Source organism: Tachypleus tridentatus, chromosome 11 (assembly GCF_004210375.1).
Source record: "Tachypleus tridentatus isolate NWPU-2018 chromosome 11, ASM421037v1, whole genome shotgun sequence".
NCBI lineage: Eukaryota > Metazoa > Arthropoda > Merostomata > Xiphosura > Limulidae > Tachypleus > Tachypleus tridentatus.
In genome coordinates, this window is record NC_134835.1 from 29,310,170 (window position 1) to 29,330,082 (window position 19,913).

Here is a 19,913-nt window from a genome sequence, read left to right on the forward strand (position 1 = left end):
TTGCAGACACTTGTTGATATCGTATATAGTAAGTGGTTGTTATCCATTCAGTCAAAAAAGTACAAAATCTGTAAAATTACGGACAATTATATGATGCCTAGTATTAGTAGTATGAATAGTCATTTCTGAAACACCTCGTGAAAACCATGCAGAAATAAAAATTTTGGCTGTTCAAGGATCTTCAAAATAGGGAGTTTGGTCAGAAGCTTTATCCACGATTCTGAAGATGGTACGTTAATTTTGTACTGTTAATAATAGAAGTGATAAAGGTAGTAAACTGAAACTTCCCAAAAGTGTTGCTATGTGTCTGAGAATATGAACCCTGTGTACAGATCTTTTCAATGACGTTGTTATAAATACACAATTAAATGTTACTCCTAGAACAGTAAGATACACATTAGCACCAAATGGTTTAATTATACGTGAGATACTCACAAACCGATACTCTGAATAAATAACCAAACTACAAGATTGCAGTGCTATCGTACCACAAACTGAAGTAAAGTTGGAGCCATACGCTTCTTACAGATGCGATTGTTAAGAATCACTTGTTTGTTCCATAACAGACAAAAGAACAGGACCACAGCCAATACAACATCTACAGTGAAAAATGGTAGTAGTGGGGGATAGGTACAAATTTGAAGTTGCTTCTCAGCTTAAGGATTATGTGACGCACGAAACTGATTGTAGACAGGTGCATGGAAACTCTTATTAATCAAACCATTCCTCAGGGTCACCACCAATTGAGCAGGCATTCATCTTCTATCAAGACAAGAATCCCAAGCACATAGCAAATTAGTAAAATAATATTTTCACACTAAAACGCTGATGTGACACTCACAACTGTAATTTGGCTTGCACAAAATCCAGATATGAATTCAATTAAAACTGTTTGTTTTTGAATTTCGCACAAAGCTACTCGAGGGTTGTCTGTGCTAGCCGTCCCTAATTTAGCAGTGTAAGACTAGAGGGAAGGCAGCTAGTCGTCACCACCCACCGCCAACTCTTGGGCTACTCATTTTACCAACGAATAGTGCGATTGATTGTCACATTATAACGCCCCCACGGCTGAAAGGGTGAGCATGTTTGGCGCGACCGGGATGCGAACCCGCGACCCTCAGATTACGAGTCGCACGCCTTAACACGCTTGGCCACAATTGAAACTGTATTGGCTTACTTAAACACCGGGTAATTCAGAAGGTGACCAAACAACTTGGCTGTGTTGTGAGTAGTAATAAATACAGATGAGTAGGAACAGCATTCCACAATCGTACATTGGGAAACTATGGAATCACATAAAGAAGTAGTAATGTTCATTGTACAATTCACGATTCGCTTTTTATCTTTGTTTGTTTTTTGCATTTCGCGCAAAGCTACACGAGGGCTATCTGCGCTAGCCGTCCCTAACTTAGCAGTGTAAGACAAGAGGGAAGGCAGCTAGTCATCACCACCCACCGACAACTTTTGGGCTACTCTTTTACCAACGAATAGTGGGATTGACCCTCACATTATAACGCCCCCTTTGTTTTAAAATGTCATGTTTGTTGCGAATGGGATTCGAACCCGCGACCCTCGGATTACGAGTAGAACGCCTTAACTTACCTGGCCACGCCAAACCATCGCTTTTTATGTATATTCTGTGATAATCCTTTGTACCATTAATGTACTAATCGTGTAGTGCTCTTTGTATTTGTATTAAAGGTTACTATTTAAATGCTTAAAGCTGACAAATTATTGGGAACTAATATGCCTAAAAATTTATATTTGAAAACGGCTGGTATGGATTGAGAAAATTCTAGGTAGAGGAGCGAACAACGTTTCGACCTTCTTCGGTCATCGTCAGGTTCACTTAGAATTTTCTCAACCCACACCAAACGTTTTCAAATATAAATTTTTCTCTACAAGTGAGTTTTCTTGTCATCAACGATTAAAGCCTAAATATTGTTATAAAAAATAACTTAACTGTAGATTTCCAACACAGTCACACTAAATATACTCGTCCTTTCAGCCGTGGGGGCGTTATAAATGTACGGTCAATCCCACTATTTGTTGGTAAAAGAGTAGCCCAAGAGTTAGCGGTGGGTGGTGATGACTAGTTGCCTTCCCTCTAGTCTTACACTACTAAATTAGGGACGGGTAGCGCAGATAGCCCTCGATAGCTTTGCGCGAAATTCAAAACAAAACAAACCAACACAGATTCCTTTAAATTTGTCCATTTCAGCTAAAAATCAGAGACGTTTAGAAATAGCATTTCAGATCTATATTTTGTCTCACACAAGTTGCTGCACTTAACTTGATTTTTTATAATAATTTTTATGTTTATTGGTTTCCAATAGATCGCCAGCTTTCGGCTTTTAAACTAAGTTTTAAAATGTTTAAGTATGACTTGTATCACATTTTTTTAAACACAGTTTGTACTTATGATTCTGTACTTACACGAGGGAAACAAAAGGGTAGTTGAATATTATCTAATTCTTAGTGAGGAAGGATTTTCAATTATTCGTAATACGTCTGACACATTCCCTTGTATTTTAATGATCTGTATCAAGCGACCTTATGGATTTCCTCTCTATTTATAGGTTTGCTTTTTTTCAGTGACGTTGTCACTGTCACACCACATTTGTGATGGTTTCATACTTATTGTGAATAATATTTGTTTACTCAATAAACTTCGTAAGATTTTTCAAGCAAATAAATATAAACTCACAGATTGGTCAAATGCAATTCTTTACACGTTGATTGGTTTCAGTCAAAGTAATCGGTTATTTTTTTATCTATATATGCAAAGTTAAAGTTTCTGTGTTTGTAACACTAAAGTGGTTTCGTTTTTGTTTTCTTGGCCTATTGTGATATATTTTCTATCTTATCTACTCAAGTCACATAGCGAATACTTTTAGTTTATTAATTTATGCAATGAGTAATTCAAGAGAAAAACAAAACACGAAATGCAAGAAGGACGTATCATGGTGAATTTACAGATAATCAACTTCCACTCAAGAGTGGAACTACACTCACCCCAAAACGGATATTGTTTTGTAGATAATAATATTTTAGATATTTTTACTGACATCTGTAATGTGCGTTTCTATCGTCAGTGAGGTTTGTACTTGTTTTCAAACCTAAAGTTGTAGGAAATTGTATTAATTGGTTTGTTTAGAATGCGTAAAATTGAAAGAATCGTGCGTCTGATAATGAAACTTCGAAGAATGGACGGCAATTGGCTGTTGTGGAGACACAAGTGAAGAGAATGACGTTTCGAAAGTCCTCAGACTGAAGACCAAAGACTTTGAAAAGTCGTCCACTACACTTGTGTCTCCACAACAGGCAGTTGTCGTCCATTCTACAAAGTTTCACCATGAATACTCCACCTAAACAATCTATCAACGAATACGGGTGTATGATGTTTTTTATTATAATGTGACATTCCGTTATTTCTCATTAGTTCAACTATTGAATAATTTATGTTTTAACTCACTTTTACTAATGATCTAAGTGAATTTACTAGTTTCAAAAATACACACAAGAGTAAAATATATATCTGTATACCTCAGTAATTCGTAGCACTATATTCTCAACACAGTTCATTAAAGTGAATTAAATGTGAATGTCGCAATAACGCAAAAGAATCCACAAATATCTTTTGGAATATATAGGACGCGCGCCTTATTATAAAGAAGGCTATTCAGTATTGCTTATATTCTTGTCGACATAATGGAGTCTTGAAACATACCATATTTTTCTTAAACCTTGTTATTTTGAGAGAACAAAAGAGTGGAAAACCTTATCTACAATGAGAGTATTATTCTGTATGTATATTTTAAAATTTGAAGGTGAGATTAGAGGTGCACACACACACATTGGCAAATAAAACCAAAAAATAATAACCTCAATTAAGTTTATCACACCTTACAAAAGTTATATCTTATTTGATGTCACACTCTTTACTTGTTTTATAATAAGTTCAAAATCAACTTTAATAATCAAACGAAACTTATTTAACAACTTGGGCACAAGCTGGGATAAAACAAAATCAACGATACTTTTTTTGGACAACAGTCCGAGCCCGGCATGCCCAGTTGGGTTAAGGTGTTCGACTCGTAATCTTAGGGTCGCGGGTTCGAATCCCCGTTGCACCAAACATGCTCGCCCTTTTGGCTGTGAGGGCGTTATAATGTTACACTTAATCCCACTATTCGTCGGTAAAAGAGTAGCCCAAGAGTTGGCGGTTGGTGGTGATGACCAGCTGCCTTCCCTCTAGTCTTACACTGCTAAATTAGGGACGGCTAGCGCAGATAGCCCTCGTGTAGCTTTGCGCGAAATTACAAACAAACAAAGACTACAGTCCATAATGAAAGTTATTTATAAATTGGGCATGTCAAGCTCGATGGAGAGACATGTTTCGAAACGCCAACCCCTTATTGAAACCTGATTTTTAATGTTACAAGCCCAGACTTACCGATCAGCCACCAGAAAGCGAAGATAGAGCTAATCATGAACTTTTCCACATTATTGCATTATTCTACATACTGCTCGAAACAAGAGAAAAACATAAATACGTGACTTATGAATTCTCCACGCGTCTTCTAGCAAGAATAGTCTGTAAGTATGTTTATTTATAAGTTAGACGTTATAACTTTAACATCGTAGTTTATCATGAAACAGACTGTGAACTTATTCTTAGGATTTGTGTCAAATGAACGTCGTCTGTAGCAAATGTTATTCAAGAAATAAATTAACTCGTCATCATTACGAGAACTGGACTTGTCATTACTTTTATCAAATAATCCAAAAAGAACTTGCTCGGTGTCAGAACACGTTCTAGCAATATATACACAAATAAGCCCATCTGCGAGGGAAAATAATAAGAAAAAAAGCGTTAGATTAATCATTCAATTTCCTTTATTACCTGAATTATGACTTTCGTAGTTTTGCTAAAGGCTAGGCTATATTTAAAGTGCAAGTTAAGTACGGTAGTTTCAAGATATCAAAACAACTACAAACCAGTACGTATACTGCAAAATTAGTGTAATTTTAAAGAATTATTATTACCAATTACTAAATTAATCTGAGGTGTTTTATTAGTTTGACTAACAGCGAACCCGTAGGCCTATGGCCTACATTTACAGAACCACTATACTGCAAATTTAATTTCTTTAGCCAAGTTACGAAAGGTAAAGGTAATTAGAAGGCCTATTTAATTAAGTGCTTTAACATAAATTAATACAATATTTGGGGTTCACTTTCGGGGAATCCTCATAAAACTGTTTTCGCAAAACAGCCGAGTTCTCCAAGAGGTTGGATAAAAAGTTTTATCTTTATGCAAACTTCCGGGCCAAGATGATTCGGTTGGTACCATTTAGAAGACTGAATCCAGAGATTTATGAAAAGGGATTTTTGAGAATCCCCGAGTGCGACCAGCTGTTTAGGAGGAGTTACGTGACACACACACACACACCTAGAGACACTGAATCTTATTATATAGACGAGTATTTGTTAATTTATATTAATCCTTAGGCCTAGACTAAGTTTCGTTTCCAATTTTGGATTCTTTAGTAATAACTATGGTAGGCCTACGCCCAACGTAATATATTACAAAGATAAAAAGTTGGAACCTCAAATTTCTGAAAAGTTTGTTTGTAATTAAGCACAGAGCTTCACAATGGGTTATCTGTGCTCTGCCCACCACGGGGGTCGAAACCCGGTTTCTAGCGTTGTTAGTCCACAAACATACTGCTGTTCACTGGGGACTGTCTGAAAAGAGGTAAGTGAGGAAAACATTCTGAGATGTCAGTTTAAACTCTGATTTAAGTAGTGGAATATTTTGATAAGTTAGTTCTGATCAGAAGTTATTAAATTATTTTTACATTTACAACAATTACAGGCATGTCGTCGCTCAAAGCACACATATATTATAAAATTACATAGACTACTGCACAGTCTTTACGAAGCTAACTCATTCATTTACACGATGTATCAAAATCTCCACATAGCATGAAAACAAAAGATAATTCTATCTATTCATCCACTTTTAAACAATAAGTTCCCAATGACAGCAACATTACACGAGTATGTTTATTTATCAATAAGGTGAATCTTATATAGAAATGTAAAGATATTTAGACATTTCTCATAGTATAATATTTACTTTCGTGTTTTGACTCCACTTTTCGGAGTATTTAGTGAGCTGTTATTATTAATATTATTTTGTTAGACACGTACTTTATGCATTCATGACAAATTAAAGGTTTTTTGTTACTGTTCCTACTTTTGAACAGAGAGTGGGACTAACTATCCCATAATAATACATCCTACTATTTCAATAACAAGCATCTCTTGTGACAGGTTTCGATCCCGCAACCTGCATAATATGAGAAAAGCGCCTTAATCACCAGACTAAACTAGAGTTTGGAAACTCCTTTAACTGCAAAAATAAAATAAACATTTGCTAGCAAAATGTGGAAACTTATTTAATTTGATATTAAAATCGTACACAAAAAATGCAGTATAGAGATGCGTGTTAATACAAATTACATTCTGCCTGGTCATTTCGAAATCGACACCATGATATATTGCACCGCTATAAAACCTGAACTAATAAAGTATTCGGTAAAATGCGTTCAAATCCTTGAGAATATTATAATGTCGTGCCAGTGACATTCAATTTAGTCAACAGATTTTGTTAAATAACAATTGAACAAAATTATTAAAAAAATTTACTAACCTAAAGTATGAGAAAAAAAAAAAAAAAAAAGATCCATCCTTTAAGTTTACTAAATATTCCGTTAGAGGGAGTTCAAAACAGAAATCGCCTAAGCCGACAGCAACGAAATTGTGTGCCAATTAATTTGCAGATTTAAAAATATACTCATATTAGAAATATTTTACATTACAAAGGTGTGAGAACCCTACACAATTCCCATTTTCTTATGATTAGCTCATAGAAACTAGCTCCAGTTCGGACTGCACGTTCGAGTAATTTGTCTTAAGGAAATCGTTTGAAACTTGAAATCGATAGCTACGAATTCCACAGTCGTATTTTTTTGTTATATTCACCGAAACGTTTAGACTGACATTCAAACTTTGCAGATAGATAAAATTATAAGTCGCAAAATAAAAAAAAAAAGTTGATAATGTAAACCCTAAAACGGATACAAATTTTATCAAATTCTTTGTTATAATTCACATAAACACAGGAATTCTAATGCAAACGTTCGTCAACGCATACAATGATACATCAAAATAAATTCAACGCCATTACAGAGCAACACTTGATTTTTTTAACTAATATGCTACAAAATCATTTTACGTCCACTGTAATGTCTTAATAATATGGACCAAAGTTACACTAAACTTACATTTTTGCTAAGCATCCAAATTATAACTATAAAATGTAACTGCGCGAGCTTTTAAATAAGTTAATATACTTTATTTAAAGTCTTTATAAGTTAATAACAAAGAACTCACCTGCTTATAAGTTTTTACTTTATGTCGCACAGATGAGCAATCCCTTTTCAAGTTTCACTTTTAATTTGATCTCGATAATAGCTAACTAGCAACATTATTGACAACATAAAAGAATTTAATTTGCATTTATATTTACAAATTTACATTGGACGATCATTCATTGTAAATATAAACAATACAGTATCGCTGTTTTTCATAATTTGATTGTTACTAGATCTCGTCAGTTTTGAAATGTAAAAACAGCATACATAAAATAAAACGACATCAAAAACAGAAACAATAAAAATGTTTTGTATATCTGTATATGAGATAGCGACCTGACACTGTGTTAGTTTTATCACGATGACGGAGAGCTGTCACTAACCATATTTTTTAGTTTCTCGTTTTCTTTCCTTAGATGCTGGTTTTCCTTCGCTAGTTTCAAGATTTCTGTTCGAAATATTCTACTTTTTTCCCACTGTTCTGTCTCTTTAACACTAGGCGTTTGCACTTCAGTGTCAGTTACTGATTTGTTCGATGACGCGGATTTAGCATCTCTTAACTTCACTTCAAGTTCTTCGACTCTGTCTTCTAGTTGAATATATTCTTGGACAAGGTCAGTTTTTGACATAGAAATTAAGCGTTCGGCATGAATGTCATCGTATGCCTCACAAAACTGTTGCTGCAAAAAGTCTTCCTCGTCTTCCGGTGAACTGTAAAATTCATCCGAAGTATCTCCTACATTCTCCTTCTGAATGTGACGGTGTCCTTGGTTAATATGTTCATAATCAGGTTCTTGAACATTGTGATCGTCCATTAAAAACTGTGTTGTATTGTATGGTGCTAGGGCCTGTCCGTGAGAAAGCATAACTTCTCGAACACGGTTTGCCTTCATTGTTTCACGTTCGTCAACTTCGCGCCTTTCCTGCCAAGATAATTTATAATAAGGTTTCCACTTCCTTTTCTTGTGTTTATACTTGCCTCTTCGATTTTTCTTCCTTGGTTGCATTTTGTCTGAAAGTTTTTGCCCTTCTGTATCATTTTCCTCACTTTGGCTACTATGCTGATCACAGTTGTTTTCATCATATCCACTAGGTGGCCGTTGGCGCTCAATAACTATTGGCCTTGACGTAGACTCTGAGGTAGCGTCTTCTGCTGGCTCAAGCCTTTTCGCATTAAATGTTTCGCGAGGGGAAATTAAATCGACATCTGCCATTTTGTCGATGAATAACCAAAAAAATTAAGCAGAAATGACTGCCAGAAAACTCGACCACTGTAATAATATCCTACTGAAAGAAAAAAAAATAACTCGACACAGTATACCTAATAACCTCCAAACACTAGGCATACACGTTCTACCAACAAAATTTACTGCTCCCTGTTTATTATAGACGTAGAAAAATGTGCCCTTCTGCGCTAATAAGTAGATCCATAAGAATGGCTTATTAAATGGAGTTCCAGAAGCATTAGTAAATTAGTTTTATTGAACTGAATTATCATGTGACTATAAACATGTGTTTTTACGCTAATTAGTTGTTTATTTTAATGAAAATTACTTGCTCTTTGTTTGTAGCGGATTAATACACATGTGAAAAAGCTGGTAAGTCGATAAGTAACCATATGTCTCCCCATCTATTGACCAAAAATGTAACTTTTTATATATTTAAAACAAATGATGTTAATCTCATGATACAATATCAACTTGATCAATGGTTTTATTTTGTTTAATGGATTATTGCTTTAAGTTCGTTGACAAAAACTGCCTTTTCTTCTTTACATATGGTATACTTATTGGGAAAGTTTAAAAGTAGATAACAGGTATTTACAGCAGCTAACATTTTTCTTAGTATTGATTAATATAATCATTTGAAATGCCGTTTCTTTTGAAACGTATAATAATATAACTGGTGTATGAAAATTAATAGCAGCAACGTCTCTTGTTATATCACAAAATTAAATTTTACGAATACTCTCATATATTTTTTCAGATCACACGAACATCATAATTATTTTTAAATTATGCCTGGTATGGTCAAGTGTTTAGAACTCTCGACTCATAATCTGTAGATCGTGAGTTCGAAAATACTTCTCCTTTCAGCCATAGAGGGCCCAACATGGCCAGGTGGGTTAAGGCCTTCGACTCGCAATCCGAGGATCGCGGGTCCATATCTCCATGGCACCAAACATGGTCGCCCTCTCAGTCATGGGGGCGTAATAATGTGACGGTCAATCCCACTATTCATTTGTAAAAGAGTAGCCCAAGAGTTGGCGGTGGATGGTGATAACTAGCTGCCTTCCCTCTAGTCTTACATTGCTAAATTAAGTAGCGCAGATAGTTTTCGTATAGCTTTGCGCGAAATTCACAAACAAACAAACAATCAGCCATAGAGACATTATTGTACGATGGTGAATTACAATACTCATTCGTAAAATAATATCTAAATAGTTAGCACTGAGTGGTGTTGACAAGTGGCATTCCCTCTAGTCTATCAGTTCTAAATTATGAATGACTAGTGCAGATAGACCTCGTGTGAAATTCAAAACAAACTACATTCAAGTATATTCACAAGTATGTATGTCAATAAAATTTTGCCAAAAAAGTGTGAAGTTATACTGTGATAAGTATACATTAAATATATAAGCTATAACAACATATTTCAAAAAATGAGAAGCAAAAGAAATATCTGAACAAATTCAATCCATTCAAAGAACAACAAATTATCATTTTCTATGGCAGTGGTTTACAAAGTAAATAGCGGCGCTTCTGTTGCGTCTCCTTTCACATAAAAATGATTTGCGCAAGTGATAATAACAGCAATACTGACATTTTCTTTACCTATTTTCAATAATTTTTTAGAGTGAGTAAATGCGAAAGTAAAAAAAAAAGGACAAAGTTATAGTTTTGTTAGGTTAACATCGCATCCGACAGAGCCCTTGAGTAGCTTTGCGTGGAATTGAAAACAAAAACTTCTGTTTCTTCTGTCGTTGTTTTTAGGCTCTCTAGCCAAAAGGGCGTCCCCTATAATTTGTAAAACACTGATCTGAGGTAAATGCTTTGAAAGTGGCATTACAAATATGATTGGCTGCATTATTGTCGTTGGTTTATACGTTAAATCTCTTAAGAAATTTGGGAAAAAATTAAACAGTTATAAAAATATAATTTTTACCAACCCTGAGAATACCATACAATTAATGAAGTTAGGATTAATTTATTTATGGTACAAATATGCATTTTACAGTTAATAAAAATTTCTCATCAAAAATTAGTAAGCCCAAATACTGATCAGATTCAGAGTATCACTTAAGTCCTAACGAAGCCAGTTCTTTATAAAAAGCTCACTAGAAAGTACTTAAAGCCATAAATCAAGACTTCAGAAAGTTAAAATTTGTACTCATAAGTTAGTTTTAAAGTAATGGATTATTCGTTGTATTACGTTACGTATTATAATTTATCTCGGCGGCTCGTCTGGAATAAATGATAGCACGTAACATCTAATAAAGAGTAGCTCAAATGTGAGTAGTATTGACAGATTGTTTTGTCTCTAGTCCATCACTTCAAAATAGCTATAGCTATAGGCAAAACTCGACAACAAACAGTGTACTGTCATTTTATACTGACTGGGTTACTAAACTTATTTTAACAGAATATAACAGTGCCATCATTTGAAGATTAAAAGAAATCTATATGTCCATAATTAAAGCATATCTAGAAAGCATTGTACTGTGAGAAGCTTTAGCTTTTATAAAATTACGGCCATATCTAATCTGATTATTGGCACTTCGTTACAAAGAAACCTAAATAACACGAAGAAAGGAGTGTAAACATTAACGCCAGACAAGAAGGAAAAATTACTCTCTTTTTTCTCTTTCTTTCTTAGGGTTAGCATATGGTAGCCTCAGAGAATCTATACTTTTGCAGTGAACCAAAAGTAATTCGTAATAACGAGAAACCCACTTAAAGTAAAAATGTATTTTCAAGACGGCTGGTGTGGGTATTAAAACAATGTTTCGACCTTCTTATGTCATCTTTAGATTGACAATGAGTTTGCAAATCAGTAGATGACCCAAGAAGGTCGAAACGTTGTTCTGTACTTTATTTTAATTGAAATTTTAAAATCTACACCAGCCGTCTTGAGAATACAGAATACAGTGGACCTAAAGGTTTCTTTCAGAAATGTTCACATACCCGATATCAAAACAATGTATTTGTCAGGTCACAGCTGGTTTGCTTCAAAAAAAAAAGAAAACACGCATGCACAAAATATCAAATTCGGGCCCCTTTGCCAGATTCTGTGCCCAATAGCTGTCTGTGTTAACGCTGCTTGAACACGACGAGTGCTTCGTGACCCGAGTGCAAAACAATTGCCTTCCATATCTTGATCAAGAAACTCACAATCTGTTCTGAATCTATTAACATGAGAGATTACTGTGAGTTAGTCTAGTCAGTTTAGACGTTAAGGACAATTCAATTTAAAGAAATGTAGCGACAGAATTCTGTATCTAATGAAAAATTTAAAAGATTATCGTATGTTTTTAAGGTTTTTATAATTCTATGTTAAAGCTTTAATAAGATAAGCTATTAAAAATTAATAAAGCTAAATTTTGATGGAAGGTTTTCTTAATTTGCTGTACATTTAAGTAATTCACTACTGGGTAGAAAATCATATAATCTAATCTCGAATTAAATTACCCAAAACTACATATATTAAAGTTATATATCGTGTTGTTCTTGATCACACTATGTAACAAAATTTTTACTTTTTCTTGTTCCTGGACAGAAAGTGTTATTTCCCAATTGCTTATGCCTAAAGTAAATGGAAAAAAAAAATCCTATTTCTCTCTTCAAACTTTGTTTTTGTGACCTGGGAGCGTTTGACGAAAACATGATCGGAAATTATATTTGGAAGCTGATACATGAAAATGATTTACATTACAGTCACAAATCTCGAAAAACTACTCACTTCTAAACATTTTGTATAACTTTAGTATAAATCCATGTAAATCTTGATTCATATATTGTTTTATTCAGACCTTACGTAAATGAAAATGTGCAAATTTGCCCGTTTTTACATAGAAAATAGGTTAATTTCTAAATTTCATTATCCAGGTCACAAAAGCAAAGTTCGAAGAGAATAATGGTCATTTTCTGAACATTTACAACATAAGCAATTAAGAAATAACACATACTATCCAGAAACAAACTTTGTGATACATAGTGTTATTTATTAGGCACAATATGTACAGTACCTAGGGCCTACGAAATTTCAAACCAGAATTTATGATTTATATATCTATAATTTATCGAACGTTTGGTTTAACTTATACAGCTGGTAAGGCCTAGGCCATACGATCGTCTTGATCCTGTACTGGTGGTGATAACAAAGGTCGAGCAATAGACACTGTTTGTTTTAGCTTCCAAACAGGTCATTATTTAATTATTATTAGAACAAAGCACAGCAAAACAGTTAACATTTCCCATAAATCAAATGGCATCAATCAAACGAACAGGCATATTGACGTAATTCTGTAGTCGAAATAAACAAACATGACAGTAATTAACCAAGAACCGTTAGCACGTACTACTGACCTCTGTTCAGCGTACAGATCAACGGTAATAATATATTTTTACAGGACTAGGGGTAGAAGTAACTGTTTGATAACGTTGAAATAAAACGGCTTTAATCGTGGCATTATTTTGTGCAAGGTCACACACACAAAAAGACTGAAGCACATTCACCTGTCTTTATTGTTGTACAGCTTAGTTCTACGGCATTAATTATGTTTTACATATGCAGAAAATGTAATGAACATCAGATGCAATATTTGGTTTTCGCTAACAATAATAATAACAAACTACAGTGTTGATAAGTGCAAAGATAGAGAAAGTACAGAAAGACATTGCAAACTTTTAATTAAAATACGGTATAGCGTGTCTATTTACAATCTGTCTATCTATATATATATAATTAAACAATTCGTGCAATGTTTCCTATAGTGTTAAAATTAATACCACGTAAACGCATAATTCATTAATACTATTATACCATTCTAATCTTTAATTACCGTCCCCCGCTAATACAGCGGTAAGTCTGAGGATTTACAACGTTAAAATCAGGGGTTCGATTCCCCTCGCAGGGCTCAGCGGATAGCCCGATGTGGCTTTGCTGTAAGAAAATACGCACAAACACATATTTAATTACCAAAACGTTTAATTGTATTCCAAGTTGACTGTCTTATTTTCAGTGGCATTTCATATTTTTTTTTTTTTTTTTTACTGGAGGGTGGGGTGGGGTAGGGTGGGGGTAAAAGGTCTATTTTGGTACAAAAAATTTAAAATTTTTACCGCAGTGAGATCACGATGTAGAGAATTTAAAATGGCTGCTGTGGCCGACTTCTCCAATAGGTGTCCCATACGCCCATTCATAGTTTAGTTTTGTTCCACTCACTTACGATGAGTGATACATATTTTTATTAAGGATCACACGTGTAATATATTTTTGATTAAGGGCTACATATATATATATATATTCATATTTTAGCTACCTAACTGCCGTCCAGTTTCTATCTCTATTTAGCCCTGATTTCTCTTTAGACTACAGTGAACTATTATACAGCGCGATATTCAACATGATTGAAATTCAATGAAGTTTAAATGAATAAACCTTCCTCCCTGATGGTTACGTTTTCATTACAAGCTTTTTGTTAATCCTGATTTGTTTTTGAATTTCGCGCAAATCTACACGAAGGCTATCTGCGCTAACCGTCCTTAATTTAGCCAACTCTTGAGCTACTCTTTTACCAACGAATAGTGGGATTGACCGGTCACGTAACGCCCCCACGGCTTAGAGGGCGAGCATGTTCGGTGATGAGTATTCGAACCTACAACCCGCGGATTGCGAGTTCAGAGCTCTAACCACCAGATCATGCTATGTCCCCTTGCCGCAAGGAATCTGCTTCCAAGTTACTGGCTAAAAAAAATTCACGTTAATGAATTGTAAGAATTTAGTGCTTAAAGAAAATCATTTGTCTAACGTGAAACTTGGGCGCTGAAATAAAAAAGAACTGAAACGTTTATATTATGTAATTAGACTAAATGTAATTTTGTCGTAAGCTTTTGATCTGAGTTTAAAAAAATAGATTGGCACACTTTCACAAGAAATCTGAGAGTGATTTTTGTAATATGACGTTTTATAGCAATATGTCATTCATTTACAATTTTGTGTTATATATTGCAGTATTGTTCAATGGCCAATCTTTGAGGTAAGTTTCGTCACAACACGTATGAAGTAATATCGCCACACCCATAAACAAACAAAAAGGCTAACTCACGTGCGCATATGCAGTGCGATTGTCGAGGACCGCTCCGACGAGAAGTGTGTATATCCTACAGGCCGGTACTTCCTTCCAGATGTACTTAATAAGTCCAAAGTATCTGTATAATTAATCTTCGCTAATTTTTCACGGTTTAATGAAACCGTGGTATTTGTAGAATAGGTTACGTTATTTTGAATGTCTTAAGTATATTATAAGATACCGAGTGCGTTGTTACTACTGTGGCACTAAGTACATTGCAGTAATATGTTAATAGAAACATCTCGTGGTTGTACGAGCTTTACCGCGTGCTGCAGGAAATGTAATAATGTACTAGTATTATTCAAAACGCACTGAGCTAATGACATCAGTCGACAGCTATGTTGTCACATTTAACTGTGGGTTAGTATTGTCCCTGTTAATAGCGGATTGGTATTGTCCCTGTTACTAGTGGGTTAGTATTGTCCGTGTTAATAGTGGGTTAATATTATCCCTGTTAATATCGGGTTAACATTGTCCCTGTAATAGTGGGTTCGTATTGTCCCTGTTAATAGCGGGTTAATATTGTACCTGTTACTAGTGAGTTAGTATTGTTCCTGTTACTGGTGAGTTAGTATTGTCCCTGTTACTGGTGAGTTAGTATTGTCCCTGTTGCTAGTGAGTTGGTATTGTCCCTGTTGCTAGTGAGATAGTATTGTACCTGTTACTAGTGAGTTAGTATTGTCCCTGTTAATAGTGGGTTAGTATTATCCCTGTTAATATCGGGTTAACATTATCCCTGTTAATAGTGAGTTAGTATTGTCCCTGTTGCTAGCGGTTTGGTTTGGTTTTTGGAATTTCGCACAAAGCTACTCGAGGGCTATCTGTGCTAGCCGTTCCTAATTTGGCAGTGTAAGACTAGAGGGAAGGCAGCTAGTCATCACCACCCACCGCCAGCTCTTGGGCTACTCTTTTACCAACGAATAGTGGGATTGACCGTCACATTATAACGCCCCCACGGCTGGGAGGGCGAGCATGTTTGGCGCGACTCGGGCGCGAATCCGCGACCCTCAGATTACGAAGCGCCAGCCTTAACGCGCTAGGCCATGCCAGGCCCCTGTTGCTAGTGGGTTAGTATTTTTCCTGTTGCTAGTGAGTTAGTATTATCCCTATTAATATCGGGTTAACATTGTCTCTGTTAATAGTGGGTTCGTATTGTCCCTATTAATAGTGAGTTAGTATTGTCCCTGTTACTAGTGAGTTGGTATTGTCCCTGTTACTAGTGCGTTGGTATTGTCCCTGTTACTAGTGCGTTAGTATTGTCTCTATTACTAGTGAGTTAGTATTGTCCCTGTTACTAGTGAGTTAGTATTGTACCTGTTACTGGTGAGTTAGTATTGTCCCTGTTAATAGTGGGTTAATATTATCCCTGTTAATATCGGGTTAACATTGTCTCTGTTAATAGTGGGTTCGTATTGTCCCTATTAATAGTGAGTTAGTATTGTCCCTGTTACTAGTGGGTTAGTATTGTCCCTGTTACTAGTGGGTTAGTATTGTCCCTGTTACTGGTGAGTTAGTATTGTCCCTGTTGCTAGTGGGTTAGTATTGTCCCTGTTAATAGTGGGTTAATATTTTCCCTGTTAATATTGGGTTAACATTGTCCCTGTTGCTAGTGAGTTAGTATTGTCCCTGTTGCTAGTGAGTTAGTATTGTCCCTGTTGCTAGTGAGTTGGTATTGTCCCTGTTAATAGTGAGTTAGTATTGTCCTTGTTACTAGTGAGTTAGTATTGTCTCTATTACTAGTGAGTTAGTATTGTCCCTGTTACTAGTGAGTTAATATTGTCCCTGTTACTAGTGAGTTAGTATTGTCCCTGTTACTAGTGAGTTAGTATTGTCCCTGATAATTACGGATTCGTATTGTCCCTGTTTCAACTCTAGCTTTATGTATACTTTGGTCCCTACCTTCTTTATTTATTTACATTATTAATTAAAACTTTAGGGTCAGACTGTCTTGGTTAAAAAACCAAACAACAAACGGACTGCCTTTGTGCCTTATGTAATGAAGCACCTACCTGCCATTAAAGTTTTTAAGTTACCTATGATATACAGTTTTTAGTTAAATGGATTAAAAATGTTTGTATAAGATTGACATTACAAATTAGTAAGGAAAATATTTCATGTGATGCTTAGCTATATGAATTATTCATTTTTTGTTATTCATCGTGGTTTATGTTTATGACATTAATGATTTTAAAAAATAAGTTGTTGTTACAGAGCTACACAATGAATTCTTTGTCCTCTGCCGACCACGGGTATCGAAACTGGATTTTTAACGTTGTAGGTCAGCGGACATTTCGCTGTTCTACTGGAGAAAATAATTATATTAGCCCTGAAAACCTTTTGAACAAACGGTAAACACATTTTGTGTAGCGTAAGAACAGAGAAAACTGTAGCTTGTTTAAAACTTCATAATACCTCTACCTCTATAATTTATCTGTCGTCCCTCTAGCACGAGCTCAGTTTATAATGTTAATAACAAAGCTTCGATACCCATGGTGGATACAACACAGACAGCCCACCACGTAGCACTGAGATCAACTGAAAATAGATTAAATTGTCATATGCAATGAAAAGTGTTTAACCAATGATGGTTTGAGGATCAAGTTTAGAGAGTATGTTGATACTTGAGTGGAACTTCTGACTGGTCAAATATCACGTTATTAAACGTTTAGAGAGTATGTTGATACTTGAGTGGAACTTCTGACTGGTCAAATATCACGTTATTAAACGTTTAGAGAGTATGTTGATACTTGAGTGGAACTTCTGACTGGTCAAATATCACGTTATTAAACGTTTAGAGAGTATGTTGATACTTGAGTGGAACTTCTGACTGGTCAAATATCACGTTTTTAAACGTTTAGAGAGTATGTTGATACTTGAGTGGAACTTCTGACTGGTCAAATATTACATTATGCAACGTTTTCTCTAAGAAAATTGAATTTTCATTAAGGGAGAATCGAGGGTTCACAGTCTCACCTTGTTGATGGATAAGAAATGTTATGGTACTTCTAGTTATTTATGCATTTTTGTGTCCTGATTAATATAATCCCATCATTATATATATAAAATTCAATGGTAATTGGATGCAAATAAACTGAATTACTGTTAGATTACTATATATATATATGGTAATATATATATATATATGACTTCGCACACTTTACAGTTGATTCTTAACTAAAATTAAAGTTATGTGTCACAGTTGGCAGTTGCCCCAAACTGTACACGTACCTGTCGAGTTTCTATGTCGAAAAGACAAAAGAAACATGTAATGGAACAGAACAAATCTAAAACGGTTATAACACACAGAATATAAAATGTTTAATAATTCAATGGTGAAAAACATTAATTATAATCCAATTTGATTTGTATAACATTGCACGATAACTGGTATAACCTCAGAAGGCGTGGCTATCGTGTATTTTTCAAATACAAAGTCGTTCAAGCTTAAAACGTTTTTAACGAGTTTATAATTTTGAACATTTAAATTTCTATCCATAATTTTATAATCGTCTTTTCTATGATACATAAGTTGTCATTTTGTTTTTTGTAAGATTTCATATTTACCTTCACTTTTTCATGCTAACATAAGCTTGTTGTGTTCACTCAGAAAGTTATTCAATTGCTTACAATGCCTGGCATGGCCAAGCACGTAAGGCGTGCGACTCGTAATCCGAGGGTCGCGGGTTCGCGCTCGCGCTAAACATGCTCGCCCTCCCAGCCGTGGGGGTGTATAATGTGACGGTCAATCCCACTATTCGTTGGTAAAAGAGTAGCCCAAGAGTTGGCGCTATAAACAAATTGCTTACAAAGTTTTACTGTTTTTACAACAATAGGATCTGCTTGCTCAAACCATTCCTTGCTCCTTATTTCGTTTGTTTGTTTGTTTTGGAATTTCGCACAAAGCTACTCGAAGGGCTATCTGTGCTAGCCGTCCCTAATTTAGTAGTGTAAGACTAGAGGGAAGGCAGCTAGTCATCACCACCCACCGCCAACTCTTGGGCTACTCTTTTTTCCAACGAATAGTGGGATTGACCGTCACATTATAACGCCCCCACGGCTGAAAGGGCGAGTATGTTTGGCGCGATGGGGATGCGAACCCGCGACCCTCAGATTACGAGTCGCACGCCTTAACACGCTTGGCCATGCCGGTCCTATTTCGTTTGACTGTGGTCAGGGTCCCCCCGCTCGTACAGCAATATGTCTAGGGATTTATAACCCTAAAATCAGGGGTTCGATTCCACTCGGTGGGCTCAGCAGATAGCCCGATGTGACTTTGCTCTAAGAAAACACACACTGTGGTCAGGATATACCCATTTCTTACGAGATTTCTACTTCTTGTAAAATTTTAACCCCTGTTTAGATTTCTCATTGCTTACAACTTTGTTTTCTAAATTACTAACTGAATATTTCTATTTATTTTCTCTTTTTTCTGATACTCTCGTAAATATTTTATCTTTCCTTTTGCTTACAAAAATGACGCTACTTTGAATTCATCATAAAATAATACACACGATAAAAAATTATATGTATTATTTCAAAGTCCCTCAGAAAAGTTGTAGCTATGTAATTAGCACAAAGGTACTCCTAAGTAATTAATTCGTGATACTCTATATTTACAGGTTTGGTTTGTTTGTTTTTAATTTCGCGCAAAACTACACGAGGGGTATCTGCGCTAGCCGTCCCTAATTTAGCACTACTGTAAGACTCGAGGCAAGGCAGCTGGTCATCACCACCTACCCCTCACTCTTGGGCTACTCTTTTACCAATGAAATAGTGGAATTGACCGTAACATTATAATACCTCATGGCTGAAAGGGCGAACATGTTTGGTGCGACGGTGATTCGAACCCGCGATCCTTAGATTACGAGTCAAACGTTTTAACCCACCTGGCCATGCCGGTCCTAATCAGAGATGTGTCATGAAAGAAAATTGTGTGCATCTTGTTGATACATATTAACATTTAATTAATATCTAAATTAAAATTAAAATTTCCGGTTATTTGAAATCGTAGTACGTTAATATACGTATATAATAAATCGGAGGCTTTTATTAGTTAAATTATAATACGTAACAATCGGTGTGTATGTATTTTTCTTATAGTTAAGTCAGATTGGGCT

General features: G+C 35.4%; 1 protein-coding gene and 1 long non-coding RNA gene across 4 annotated transcripts in view; one reads left to right on the forward strand and one right to left on the reverse strand.

Annotated features, from left to right (window-relative positions):
* Positions 1–3,881: 3,881 nt before the first annotated feature.
* On the reverse strand, positions 3,882–15,082 carry LOC143231840 (protein HEXIM1-like). 3 transcript variants are annotated; one of them, XR_013017234.1, is made up of 2 exons: positions 14,773–15,082; positions 3,882–5,751 (listed from the first exon to the last, which is right to left on the reverse strand). XR_013017234.1 is itself a non-coding variant. In XM_076466556.1 (2 exons), the coding sequence occupies exons 1-2, from the start codon at positions 8,657–8,659 to the stop codon at positions 5,665–5,667; spliced, it is 918 nt and encodes a 305-aa protein (XP_076322671.1). In that variant the 5' UTR covers positions 8,660–8,831; the 3' UTR covers positions 4,747–5,664. The 3 variants fall into 3 exon arrangements, 1 of the variants encoding a protein (XP_076322671.1); XR_013017233.1 differs by lacking the exon at positions 14,773–15,082 and adding an exon at positions 7,465–8,830 and having other exon boundaries at positions 4,747–5,751; XM_076466556.1 differs by lacking the exon at positions 14,773–15,082 and adding an exon at positions 7,829–8,831 and having other exon boundaries at positions 4,747–5,751.
* The window catches only part of LOC143231328 (uncharacterized), a 40,740-nt gene continuing 34,644 nt past the window's right edge, over positions 13,818–19,913 (forward strand). Inside the window, exons 1-2 of the long non-coding RNA XR_013016877.1 lie at positions 13,818–13,846; positions 14,787–14,871. This is a non-coding gene — a long non-coding RNA (uncharacterized LOC143231328). The remainder of the gene's footprint in view (positions 13,847–14,786; positions 14,872–19,913) is intronic.

Coding starts and splice junctions, on each gene's coding strand:
- LOC143231840 (XM_076466556.1), bottom strand. CDS start 8,659: ATGGCAGATGTCGATTTAATTTCCCCTCGCGAAACATTTAATGCGAAA. Junction 5,752..7,828: donor ACGAGAAACTAAAAAATATG/GTTAGTGACAGC, acceptor ACCTCTTTTCAG/ACAGTCCCCAGTGAACAGCA.